Here is a 13,843-nt window from a genome sequence, read left to right as displayed (position 1 = left end):
AAAAGCGCAAGAACGAAATACGGGTGGTGACGCCTACTTGAAGTTCCCGCACTTTGTGGCTGTGACGTCTTGGATTTTGATGGCATCTTCTAGGGCCTACTAATAATATATAGCGGTACACATTGACTACATTGTATTCTAAAGGAACCAAACATTAAACATGGCAAGTTTTGAGAACCTTTATTTGGCCAATGCGGCCCAAATGCGAAAACATACTTTGGAATCCCTGACGTCACGCTGACGTACCAGCGCTGAGGTTTCGGCGCGAAATTCAAGTACTGATACTTGGACCTTAATTTTCTCAACTAATAATCAAACTATTTTTTACATGACTGCCTGCAGGGTTCTCAAACAATGCTTCATTAGCCTAGACTATTTTATTGTTTCGCTTTAGTGTCCCTTTAAGTGTCCCAGTTCTATCTATGAGCAGTACATCTGTATGTCACTAATTAATGAAGAGCAACCAAAAGAAATTGTACGGATGGTAGCAAGACATGGATGGAGAAGAAACAAGGAGTTCACCCATCACTGGATCACTGGAGCTTCAGCACTACTAAACAACCTATCTGATGAACTCACCTAGGATACTGGGGCCCGCATATAGTGTAGCAAATATTGTTCCAGCAACCCCTTGAGAATGGATTGTAGCCACCCCGGAACTTTCCTGTGACCTAGAGTGAGAGATGACCATAGGAGTGAAATTCGGTTACGTTGATCTCACTATGCCACTATACTATATATATAAAGAAGTCACTCTGCAGATCGTACTTTAACTATACAAGCATACCAAAAACAAGAAAGAGAAAAAGGGAAAAAAAATGTTGAATCAACGACCAGCTGTAGGTAATTTTCGCAGTGCCAAATGACAGGAGGGCACGAACATACCTGCCAACTTTCACGATTTTACAGCAAAATGCCTGATTTTTAGACGTTTACAATAGTTGTAAGACACTAATGATCTTACAATTTTATCATTTGTGACTAGTTTAATGAAAAACTTATTCCCAAAGAATACAAACACAGCTGCTGATAAATTTCTCACAGCTTAACTTTTTCAACCCGTCCATTAATACGGGCCTACCCACAAAGCAGCAAAGCCAACTTATGGAACCAGTGCATAATGCAACCAATATACCGGACACTGTTAAGTTAATATTTCACAAGTACTATCGACATCAAATGAAACGCGAACAGTGGAGCGCATGGCTGAAGCATAACTGAACTAAAGGTATTAATAGTGAAAAAAATTTCAGACATTTTAATAATTTGAACAGCTTTTGGATTATGCGTGCCGTTCAGTGACCACCACTGAACGGTGTGCACATCTGGTGTGACAACACTGTGTGATGGTGCTTCCCCTAAACTGTGATATTTTTCTTTCTTTTATGGTCCTGTTTTATGTTAAAGCAAGAAACGAAAAACCAAAGAAAACCGACGTTAAAATATTGCAGTTTAGGGTGAGTATTATCGCCCAGTGCGGTGAGCCCGTATCTGCCATCGGCGTCAAATGAAAAGCGAGAAGCAGTGATGGTACAGTTTGCGCCATCATCTTTTCTCAGTTTCAAATGAAATCGAACCACAACAGAAACTAAAATATTGCAGTACAGGGGAAGTACCATCGTGGCAGCGCAGTCAAACCAGATGCGTGCGCCTGTCAATTAAAATTTAAAATTAAATTATGAAGTTTTAGGTGTGAAAACCACCATTTGATTGTGAGGCACACCGTAGTGGGGTACCTCAGATTAATTTTGACCACCCGGGATTCTCTAACGTGCACCTAAATCTAAGCACACGGGTGTTTTTGCATTTCGCCCCCATCATAATACGGCCACCATGGCCGGGATTTGATTCCGTGACTTTGTGCTTAGCAGTGCAACAACAAAGCCACTAAGCAACCACGGCGAGTGCGCCTGTCGGTGGTGATGACTGAATGGCGCGCATCATACATTCAATCAGGCTTCGCCCGGACACTTTGCTGTTTGCATTTTATTTGACGCTGACAGTACATTTCATGAACACTTGTGGCTCCTGTCATTCGAGCTGCAAATATACAGTGTAGTTTGCCTGCTGATGGTGTCCCTTCAGGGCAAGGCGTGCGAATATTTAATGAACAGTCTACATTTTGAGTGGCGAAGTAATTTTTAGTACTTTTCGACCCACGGCAGTGACGCAGTGGTTACGGCTGCCGGGTGTGAGGTCATGGGTTTGAGTCCCAGCCAAGGCGTCCGCATTTTGAGGGGGGAAGAAAGTAATAACGCTTGTGTACTTAGACTAGGGTACACATTAAAGAACCCCAGGTGGTCAAAATTAATCCGGAACCCTACACTATGGCATCTCTCAGAGTTGAAGTGTTGCTTTCAAATGACAAACACCATGAATTAATGAATGAATCAATCAATATATGTAGTACTATATACGTATATATATTTACATCACAGTACAATTTAAAAAAATACATTTGTATTTTTGGCTAAGACTGTTTCATGTTCTAGGGTTGGCAGGCCTGCGCAGCCTGCAGGATCATTAACGATGTACCCTTTCCATTCTTCCTTTCACCCTAATAAGGCTTCGAGCCATACTGTATGATTAAAGATGTATTCCTTCCTTCCTTCCTTCCTTCCTTCCTTCCTTCCTTCCTTCCTTCCTTCAATAACTCTATAAATAAACAAGAGGCAGCTCTTGTCTTTGAAATTTGCGCACGAGAAACTAAGTTTTTCAGACAAGTTAAACCAAACACGTATGGACAAACGCTCACCTGCTCATTTGTGGTCCGGCCTCGAGAGACTAGAACTATGTGAAACCCCGTGAGGCCCAAGATGGGGATGAAGAGTACAGTGCAGATCACTATAATGGCCATTCTGGTGGTGCAGAGAGCGTCGAGTCAAGGCCAGTTCATACGCGAGTGTTCACCTGGCACAATACTTTGCACCTCGCAAAAACCAGGGTATCGCTCTGACTAGGCAAAACTGCTTCACAATGATTGTACATAACCAAAGAGCAACTTAAGAACAAAAGACACTTTTGACAGCTAAAATGAATACAAGTTGAAATCAGATTATTTGAACAGCAAAATAGCTAAATGGAGCAACAGCCCACAAGAGAAACAAAATGAACGGTCAATGCACACTGACTCATTCCCTTCGTCCTGTCCTATGCACTTACTCCATTTAGTTAGCTAGTACTATAACATGTACCAACCAGCCCAATTTAGCAGCCATTTGAAAAGCAAGGCTCTGTGATTATTTGAGCACTGCTATTCAATCAGTATACATACAGCCTTTTTCCGAGGCATTCAAGTTTTTCTCAAGCAGCCAGTGTTATTAATATGCGCTTCCTCCTCTGTTGTAAATCCTGGACCTCCAAAATACTTTATGTTGACTAGTTGGATAATAAAACAATAAAGAGAAATATATTAGACTTTCTTTAATTCAACTCCGGCTAATTCGATCCTGAGTGAAGGTCTTGGCAGCACCCATGAATTTCTTAAGGGCCAAAACTTTCGTTATACAAATTTGGAAATTTGCCATCATGAGATAATTTGAAACTGACTGGTCGGCACAAAAATTTTGAAGAATGTTGTTTCTGCCCGCAATTTATCACGCTTCACCAATGAAGGCGGCTACAGAGCACAGGACAGAGAGGGACACAGTGCGGCACGCAGTGGTGTACACGTCAAGGATACGTGATGATGCTGTGGTGACTGTTGAGGCGATGGCGGTTATCCAGGATGTACACGAGGCACATGGCAAAGATGGAAATCATGTGGGTGCTGAGAAAGATCAGGAAGAGGAAGAAGTAGCGGTAGTTGCGCCGCCCTATGCAGTTGTTCACCCAGGGGCAATGGTGGTCAAACGTCTGCATGATGAGAAGAGAAAGGGAGATTGAGAATTGCGTACACTGCTGCAGTGGTTCAATAAAGAAATAAATGACTTCACACACTTTGTTGCTTCCCTGCATTAGCTATAGCCTACGAGGAACATCAAAGGGACAGTAAGGGCAAGTATTATGTCTCACAAGAATGATAGATTAAGGTACAGAAAAACAACTGTGCACTTGTTTTGCATGAAAGGTGACCCAGCAACTGAGGAAATTGCGGGTGGAGGCAGCATGTCTACTGAAAAACAGACCACCAAGGAAAAGGGGTGAAGATACAATATGCACATTTCACCTCCCACAGAATGCCAACACTACATTGGCAACTCTGAAACCGTGCTCTGCCAGGCAACATACCATTGTGCTCAGTCAGGGCATGGCACACTCGTGCAAACATTGCCGACAGGTTAATGCTAAAAGGTAATGCAAGTGAGCAGTTCTGCGCAAAAATATAAGCCTCACTCAGTTGTGCTTTCTAATGTCTTTATTACATCAATTACCTAATGTTTACCTGTTTTAAAGGGGGCACAAAAAGTGCCACTGGGAGCTGGTTCTACACTTCCAAGATGGTGGCACCAATAGATTATATGCAAGGTTCTGCAGGTGCGCTTCTTCACACACACCTTGCTTGGCCTAACCAAGATCGTAAACCTCAAACTAGTCATAATGCAATGGCATGCAGACTGGTACAGCCATGCCTGCTGCCCTTCTATCTTTGCACCATCCAAGCTTTCAAAGACGCATACCTCATAATCAACAGCAATATTAGTGGGAAGATGGCCAGTCTAGCAAGTTGGATGCATGGAAAAGGCTCCTTAACATTATTTCATATACTAGCTATGCTGTCCCACATTTGCATCACGTTACCACTAGCACAAACTGCACTTGGAAAGGCATCTCTGGCATTTTCTAGACCTAAAAATGCCACTTTAGCTCAACTCATCAAGAAATGAGTTTTCTTTGCACTGTTGCTCGAATGCCTTTGAAATTTCAATAGAGTGCTGCACAACTCCGTCGACTCGATAGACTATTGGCTCGATGGTTGTTGAAGCTGCCTGTAAAGCAGCGCCTATTATACACAGTTTAGCCAAAAGACTATCAGTTCAAATGCCTTTAAAATGCCACTTGCACCAGCATTAGTGTTCCTTTAAAGATGATGAATGTGCCTCACGTTCTTTAGTACAAATCCCCACAGCAAACAAGGAATAATAGGCAGCCATTTTCCCATTCCTATTATGACAAATGATTCAGCCGGCAAGGAAGCCAATCCCAGCCAAAGCCGCAACCTGACCTCTATGCAGCTGTTGCACACACTGCAGTGGGAGCAGCGCGGAGGACGGTAGAACTGGCATGTTGTGCACCACTTCATGCGAACCGTGATGCCGTTGATTTCCACATTCTTGTACAGTGGAAACCGGAAGTCGTCGTCCTTCTCGTGATACGGCTTGTCTGAAAAGGCAAGGAAACGGCAGACGCGCAAGCCCCAATGTTTTGTTACTCACTAGACAAAAGACTGCACTTCTGTGATGATTCCTCAGAAGATTCTATATGCAAGCAATATCACAGCGCAGAGAACGGCTTTGTAGCCTGGTGCAGCGAAAAAGCGCACATAAGAAATGTATCAACACGTCAAGTAGGCTGCGACCTCTGCCAACAGTGGAGTAATGATATTTACTTGCACACACACCAAGTGCCTGCGCACGCATGTAGCTTTTCTTTTCATTCTGGTTTGAATAAATATGAATTGCAAGAATTTTACAAGTGACTATATATAAGCAGAATTTTCTAGAATCACTTGGACCATGGCACCATTTCTCCAAGATTAAGTTCGGGTGGAATGATCAATAATAATAACAATTTAAAAAAAAAGTGGGGGACTACAGTACAGGGCAAAGACAGGACACAGAGAAAAAGAATGCATGAGTGCAGTACTACACTCTTCTGCTCTGTGTCATGTCTTCGAGCTGCTTTCTCATAGCTCATTCCACTTTTACAATGAACCACTAATATCAGATGGCACAGCAGTTAGTTTAAAGAGAGCAATAAAGAAACACATTGCACATAAACCACAAGTCACAGCAAGTAAGGTGAACCACAAACAAGATCACAAAAGCACATAAAGAGCACAGAACTGACACCCAAATGAACAGTGGCACAAAAGCTAGAAAATGTGTCGATATTAGCAGGCACAGCCTGCGTTACTGGCTCAGTATGAGCACAACCAATTTGCTGGCTGTGACCTAACATGCACATATATCCGCAACTGTGAATCAGATGCGTCAAGGCTTCCTCAGGTGTTCTGCACTTCCACCAAGATGGTGTAATTTCGTTCAGCATAGTTCCAAGTAGTTAAATCAAATTAGGGTCATTATAGTGTAGCAATTCCTATCACTCTATTCTCTTCTTTTCTCATCATACCACACTCACAACCATCTAATTTCGGGGACTGCGTAGGCACAGCACCGTTGAGATCACTGACAAAGCCCAAAAAGGAAAAGAATCCAAACAGTATTGTTACATTATCCCGCCTGAGCATAAACTAGGATGGCTTTGTAAAAATTAATGCTAAGCATGTCGTTTATGAGTAGGGAGGAGGAGTACAGTTCTAGGCACTTATCAGAAACTGTCAAAAATGATAACGTATGCAATCTGCAGTATATACAGTTTGCCAACAGTGACTGGCTATCCTTCCGCAAACGAGCAAAACATCACCACCACCACCAGAGACATGACGGAGAGAGACGTGACACGAGCTACGAACGAATCCAAAGTAAAGAAAAACCCACATTCACGAGCAATATCCTCGATCACTTTCACAGCATATGAGGGCTGACGTGTGCCTCTCTTTTCTATGTCAGAAAAAAAAGAAACAAACAACAGGAAACAGGCAATCAAAAGCAGAATAGTGTGAATGGGCAAGTTCAACAACATAACTCAGGACAAGAAATTAGAGTTCCTTTCATAGTGGCTGTAGTCAGTGGGGTAATAAAAACATTGTGAAATCAGCCTGTGGAAACTTCTGAATTGAGAAAACAGGTTTTGTCTGACATTGACTAATTGCCGCTTTCTTGTCTCTAGCTAATCTTCCTTCACAAAATTCTGACAAAAGAAATTCAACATTTTCTATCTGCTAATAGCACCCATTTTGCAACTCTTAACCAAATTCACTTGATCACGCATGTAGCTTGATGAAGTTGTGCGTGTTACTGATCAATACTAAATGCTATGTAAGAATGGAAAACTCAGCTGACTTTTTTTTTTCATTTCTTTTTTGCCAGCAAATATCAGTGACAGTTGAAAGTAACATAAAGCACGTATCCTTTTTCTATTTTTTGCGTAGCTGCAGCAGCTCACTGGCCTGTGAGACTTTTGAGAAGACGATTGGGAATTGATGTCCCACAACGAAATTTCCAAGCATCACTCAAATCACTAATAAAAAATCTAAACAAAACTCAACTAACGTGCAGCGCCAGCAACAAAAGGAAAGAAGAGTTCAGTAAAAATAGCACAGTTGCCTGCGCAAAAGCTAAAAAAGAAAAAAAAAAAGTTCTACATGCGAGTGCAGGCTAATCACAAGTTTTGCCTCGAAGGGTGGCTTCATGGTGCACTGCTGTGAAGTCACACCGAAAGCAAGGATTGCGTACTTATTGCCATGCAGCCTCGCTGACTTTCAACAGCAAGCAGAAGTGAAAGCACACGATATCCGAGCACAAATAATTAAGGAAAATTTTTTCTTCATTCTTTTACCCTACAGCACAAAAAAAGCAAGAAAAACAAAACTGGCTTTCGTGAAATGCAGAACTGCCCGAAATACGGCAGCCAGCATGTTTTTAATATTGCCATAGCTGAGCAGCTGGTGTGCTGTTATTGTTTTGGTTTGTTAAATGTGATGATAACCAGTGCACAGAAGTATGAACAATATACTAGCTACGCAATAATTACCTTCCAGCTATGCCTACACCGTCATATTATGGAAAATGCGCACTCCATAAAAGCCATCTTAGGAGTTTCCTAAGGGGTCAGCAGTGCCAGATTGCTCTTATAAAATTGGGGTGCTGTCGTGCACAGTTATGTGCATGCATTAAACAAGCAGACTGCCCTTCCCATTTCTACGAGGGCCTGCAATTGGCGATGTGGGGTGATGTCAAGTCGAGCAAGTGTCTGACAATTTGTAGGCTAATCTTTTTAAGTTGCTTCGTTTTTGACTTCCACTACTTTGGGACATAGCTAGTGACAAGCAGCCACGAGTTCGGTGCGAGACACGCAGCCTCAATGAATGACTCAAGCAGGGAGTGCAGCAACGCTAGTACGCCATTGACTGCTTGGCAGAGAGCCAGACAGTCGCAGCTAGCTGTTACAGTTTTGGTTCTGGGAACTTGTATTGGGTCTCTCCAGCTTCGGCGTCTCTGCCCTCAACACGTACTTCACTGCGCAGATCTTTCTCCGGTCTTTACTGCTGTCCTCTGTGGTACAACTTCTCCTAGCACTTCAGCACACTTCCCCCTATTTCGTAACGAATTTGAAATTATGAGATCGACATTACAAGCTTTCCTTCATATTCAGGCTTTTTTTACCACTCTTTTCTTTCAGAGTAGGTCTGTTAAGAGATAATGAAGTACTCTCAACAAAGAACATTGAGTAGTTATGATCAAGTGATGAAGCCAAGGACTCATAAAATTAACAGACAAATAAATGTTCACATGTGTTATAATTCAGAAAGGCCGCAAAGGGCTTTCCGGCAGTTAAATTCATTTGGTTAAAGACAAATGTGGTTCAATGTCCTATCAAAATTCAATAAGAAAAAAGATAGAGAGAAAGTTGTGACAAATGAAATGAAAGTGCATATGACACACACACAGACTAGAAGAAGACAGGACAAGCGCTAACTAGCAACTAAATTTTTATTGAAACTATCAACATGCATATAAATGATTGCAAGTACCACAGCATACGAACATGACAAGGTCTAAAGACTATCGGTTAATCATATCAAGCCCAAAAAAAAAACAACAACAAAAAAGGCACTACTTGAGATTGACACACATGCTGAGAAGATACTGAAATTCACTTTCTAACACAGATATAGATGCGTGGCTAACACAAATCTCTCCAGGCACTAAAGGGGACATATGCCTAACTCCGCAATCATTTTTTCTTGCAATATAATAGTGCCTTGTTACAATGGTATAGTTTATAAGATTCCACTCAAGTGCGGGAAAGCCTACATTGGACAGAGCAGCAGGTGTATCAATATCAGACTAAAAGAACACAGACAATCACTTAACAACCCTAATGCTTCACATTTAACGTCGCATTGTTTCAGTTGTGGTTGCAAACCTTTGTTTGAAGACACAAAAGTCATTTCAAGACACAAATGCCAAACCACATGGGAAATAATTGAGGCATTTCACATGGAAAGATTGGGGGAGACTTGTGTTAGCCAGACATCAATATCTCTGTTAGAAAGCGAATTTCAATATCTTCTAAGCACATGTGTCAATCTCAAGTAGTGCCTTTTGTTGTTGTTTTTTTCCTTCCCTACCTTTTGATATGTTCAAATGATAGTCTTTAGACCTTGTCATGTTCGTATGCTGAGGTATTTGCAATCACTTATACATATGTTGATAGTTTCAATAAAGATTTAGTTGAGTTAGCGCTCATCCTGTCTTTAACTCGTTTGCGAGTTTGTCCCTTCACACTACAATCCAAGAATATGTTATTGTACCAACTAGCCCTTTTCTATCCTTTTGCATTATATTTCTTTATGTCATATAGCCCAAAAATATGGTAATACTATATATGGGCACCCACGAGCATTTAGTACATAGCCACAATTTTATTCAGAGATCACATTAAAACTTCTTTCGAGTAAAAACAAGATCACACAAATAAATAATTCAATGACAGGCCAAAGTTTCAAGAAAGTCCCATAACATCAAAAGGAGAAGGTAAACCTACTTCTTCTCGTCCACATGAACTTGTGTTCTCGATAATTCGTGTCCCAATTCTCTAGAACGACATTTTCCCTGCTTCGAAACACTTGGCGACTATTGCATTGGCACCATCATGGTAAGCACTTATCACACTAGGAAGCGTCTGCCACACAATGAAAAGATAACAAATGGACACAACACGGAGCTGCTAATCACCTTTTGGGATGATGCCAGGATCCATAAATGTGGCCAGAGAGAAATTCACAAGCACGAAAAATGTCACAAAACCCTGCACAATGGGGATGCTGTAGTGGTACCGACCGGTCAACTCTGGGCAGCTGCAAACGTGGGAGAGGATGCCACAACTATTAACATGAGCATTAAACACAACATGCTGTCATTTAAAATAATAATGGTGTCATCTGTACACGGTGAGGTACTTTACATGTTACATTAAAAGAGAGAGAGAGGTTCACAGGAATGTGGAGGCTTGGAAGCGATTAACCGTGGTAAAACAAGGATTGTCGAAATGTTGGCCTCAGCGACATTCTTTCTTTGATCAATGTTGATGCCTTTAATGTTATCAGAATTTTTAAATGTTGCCTGTGGCACATATTCCAACTCTACTCATTGGGCTGGATTACTCAAAGACGTAGAGACCCCTTGAACATGAAATTGAAATGCATTATTGACTAATCAATAAAATTTTGCTAACTGACTTTCGGGCACATATTGCAATTTAAGAATTGGGGCAAGGCATATCCGCTTGGAATGACATACGAGGATAACCCCGCTTAGACATATGCAATCCTAGATAAAGTGATGAAATGCATTACTGTGCTTGTTATATTTCTTTTGCAATGCTTCCGAGATTGAAAGTAATCAGAACAGTGCTTTTACTGAACCTAATTATTTTTTAAAAGATCATTAGTGAAACTGTTATTTAGTCACTTAACACATTTTAATTCCATCTGGTAGTAATCTCCACCTCTTTGAGTAATCTAAATTAAGGATTAGAATTGTGCTATATGGCCACAGGCAACTTTCATAATTTTTAGACCTGGTATAACAAACACAACCAAAGATACACCTTGTTTTTGCGCTAATATGCATTAAAATTACCATTTCACCTGCAAATTATATTCACAACGTAAACATCAGAATGGAAATAACAAGTAAGTGCTTCCACTAAAATTTTCAGTGCGAACTAGCAATGCATAATTAATCCCTGCAATGCCCAAATGCTACACTGAGTTTAATAGCACAAAATTCTGATTTACGCTTAGGAAACAATACATAGCCTATTACTCTCTATGGCCACAAATAGACGTGAGCAAGTTTTAGAATTTTCCCTGATGTGTAACTCAGTTTGGACATTACAGGGTTCATGTGCGTCTTTATGATAAAGACATTGGCATTAATCCTTTTAAGGTCAGATTAGCAAGCTAAAGTGAGACGGAAAGTGCTATTTCAAACTTGTGGCAGGAGCAGTGTACAGGCAGAAATGTCATCCGCAGCATCACGGCACAATAGGGAGGACATGCAGCAGGCACATAGAACCTGTTCCTGGATAGCCAAATGACTAACACAAGCATATGCTCTCTAGCAGGTCAGCCAACAATGCACGCAACATTTCTCTGTGAATGCGACCTGGCAAACTTTAATGCGGGGCAAAATGGCTATTACTGCTATTTGAAATGGCATTTGCAAGTGCTCTGGATCATGAACCTCGTTCTGCAGTTCCTGTGGGTGAGAGGGCACCGCTAGACATTTCCACTGAAGCTGCCGGGCCATTTATTCCATCTTTCACAACTTGATAGACATCCAACTATTATTGGTGGATTTTGTCGTGTAGTCGTTCAATGGGTCCTTCTGAAATTCTTCCGCAACTTGTCATGGGTTTATGATGTTTAAAGCTTTCGATTCAACTGGTTATACTAAAAATGGCAATTTCGTTGACATTTCTTTCATGTTTTCAAATTGACACATGGCTTGGGCTGGATCATTCATTTACGAACTGTAATTCTTGCTCTAAGTGAGAATTGGAACTGAATGCTAACATGGAATAGCTGAATGCATTGTTGTGGTACATAATGATAAACAGCTTTTAACTGTTTTCTCTAGTAAAACTTGCCATTTCGTAAAATGCAATTTAATATATATTAATATACAAAACGCATTTTCAGTTCGCTCAATGCGGTTTTGTATGCAGACTCGCTGTATAGCGAGACATTCAATTTTTTTTTCCAAGTATTTTTTTAACAAGCCTATCCACCTGTTGGGTCACGATTGTGAGAAAGGCTTGGGAGCGTAACAGAATGCACCCTTGAAAAAACGTCAAAGCACAATGCTGTGACGAACAGCCAGAATGATGGAACCTGCTGTCACTGAGCTCCGTTCACAACAGCAGATCGATAATACCTGACATCTCATTCATTTGTTTATTTGTTTTGCAATTCCGATTTCCCAAGAGACCCTATAGAACTGCGTGTTATTCAAGCAGGCGTTCTTTGTGAACAATGGTGAAAACATGTGTCGTTCATGGCCAGATGCTGTTGACAGACACTCTCAAACGGCCAATGCAACAGTTTTGAGGGTGCAACGTTCCAGTTGGCCGTGCTGCTGGCTGAAACACCATCACGGCAGAAATGTCGTTTAGCAAGTACCGCATGCGGCTTATCTTGTAGAATAATGGCGCGTACAATAGCTGCTGCTAACGGTCCAAGCTGCCACAAACAGCATTCCTCAGGCATTTCGTCTGTTATCAGTGGTCAGGCGTGTGCGCGCTGTGGCCACCGCAACCGTGCACGTCTGCAAATAGTCTACGTGAAAAGAGAAACGTCTGGTAACTCTCTTTCATACGAATGAAACGCATAAAATGAACGCGAGCGTCAATCCTCATTACACCGCCACCGTTTTGCCACATAGTGAGCACGGGAAGGCGCCTCAAGAGTTGCGTTAAATGAAAACGAGACGCAAATCGGTTAACACCGCCGCTCACGAATCCCCACCAGCGAAGCTGAGCAGATCGAGGAGGCATGACGAACGATCACTCATTCGACACCACTTGAACAGCGGGAGGAGCAAACCGATCCGCAGCGCACACGGCCCCCAGCGTGCGAGCTGTCAAAATTGCTCATGCGTGCCAGGTCAAAAGAGCAGTGAACCTAGATCACCCGGTGATCCAGCCGACGAAGCATACCGTAAGCAACCAACGGAACAAACAGCAGATCAGCGAAGGCGAGCGGCAAATTTCAAACTTTCTTCGGCTATGCCATTGCGGGTAACCCCGGGCTGTGGCGCAGACCACAAAGAATGACCGGGCCCGTCTTGCAACGCCACATGAACACGTGGGGAGGCCCACGCACGCGCCCCGCGAATTCTAACGAGCCCGTCCCTGATGTATCCTTCCCGGGCGTTTCTTACTCGCCTGACACACTTATTATTGCGACAAACATCAAAATTAGGCTTAATGAGCCTACACGCAGGGGTGAGAAGCCGTACTCACGGAAACACGAAAAACAACGTTGTCGCTGTGATCAACAGCGTCCAAGCACACGTCGCCGGTAGAAACCTCGTCTTCGACTTGCATTTGGGCATTTTTGTCGACAGTTTAGCCGCCCGATCGGAGTTTTTACGAGTCAATCATGGGTTAAACGCTTGTCACTGAGCAGCTTCAGGTTAACATGGCTGATGACCCTTCGCGTCCACTTGGAGTTTGAGCTCCTCGATGTTCCGTCGGAGAGCGACCATGATAGTCTCCTCAGGATCGGACACATTGAGTATGGCTAGAGATGGACGAAGTAGCCGTACACGAAACCATCCAACCCGACCGTACTTCTGCTACCCCACAAATTTGTCGCATCCACTCCCATCTCGATACATCTCCGGCAGAAATCTCGCGTCACTGTGGCCAGGCTGGTTCTGCGTAACCCGCTTATTCCGCTACCTTCTTGCATGGCAGCGGTGCCGGTCACCTCTCGTAAGTATCCTTCATCAAAAACACAATTATAATAATTTCTGACTGGTAAACGATC

General features: G+C 42.3%; 1 protein-coding gene across 2 annotated transcripts in view; it reads right to left on the bottom strand.

The window, feature by feature from the left end:
* LOC139056262 (palmitoyltransferase ZDHHC8-like) overlaps positions 1 to 13,754 on the bottom strand; it is a 35,221-nt gene extending 21,467 nt beyond the window's left edge. The window contains exons 1-7 of one of the 2 annotated variants that reach the window (XM_070534344.1): positions 13,315 to 13,754; positions 10,023 to 10,144; positions 6,660 to 6,722; positions 5,165 to 5,322; positions 3,683 to 3,855; positions 2,756 to 2,858; positions 580 to 671 (exon numbers count right to left, since the gene is read on the bottom strand). In XM_070534344.1, coding sequence (XP_070390445.1) covers positions 580 to 671; positions 2,756 to 2,858; positions 3,683 to 3,855; positions 5,165 to 5,322; positions 6,660 to 6,722; positions 10,023 to 10,144; positions 13,315 to 13,406 — 803 coding nt within the window. In that variant the 5' untranslated portion in view covers positions 13,407 to 13,754. The remainder of the gene's footprint in view (positions 1 to 579; positions 672 to 2,755; positions 2,859 to 3,682; positions 3,856 to 5,164; positions 5,323 to 6,659; positions 6,723 to 10,022; positions 10,145 to 13,314) is intronic. The other variant, XM_070534345.1, reaches the window with a different exon arrangement.
* Between the last annotated feature and the right edge of the window lie 89 nt (positions 13,755 to 13,843).

This window comes from Dermacentor albipictus, chromosome 2 (assembly GCF_038994185.2).
Source record: "Dermacentor albipictus isolate Rhodes 1998 colony chromosome 2, USDA_Dalb.pri_finalv2, whole genome shotgun sequence".
Taxonomy (NCBI): domain Eukaryota; kingdom Metazoa; phylum Arthropoda; class Arachnida; order Ixodida; family Ixodidae; genus Dermacentor; species Dermacentor albipictus.
Note: the sequence above shows the minus strand (reverse complement) of the source record. Positions and strands in the feature narration are given on the sequence as shown.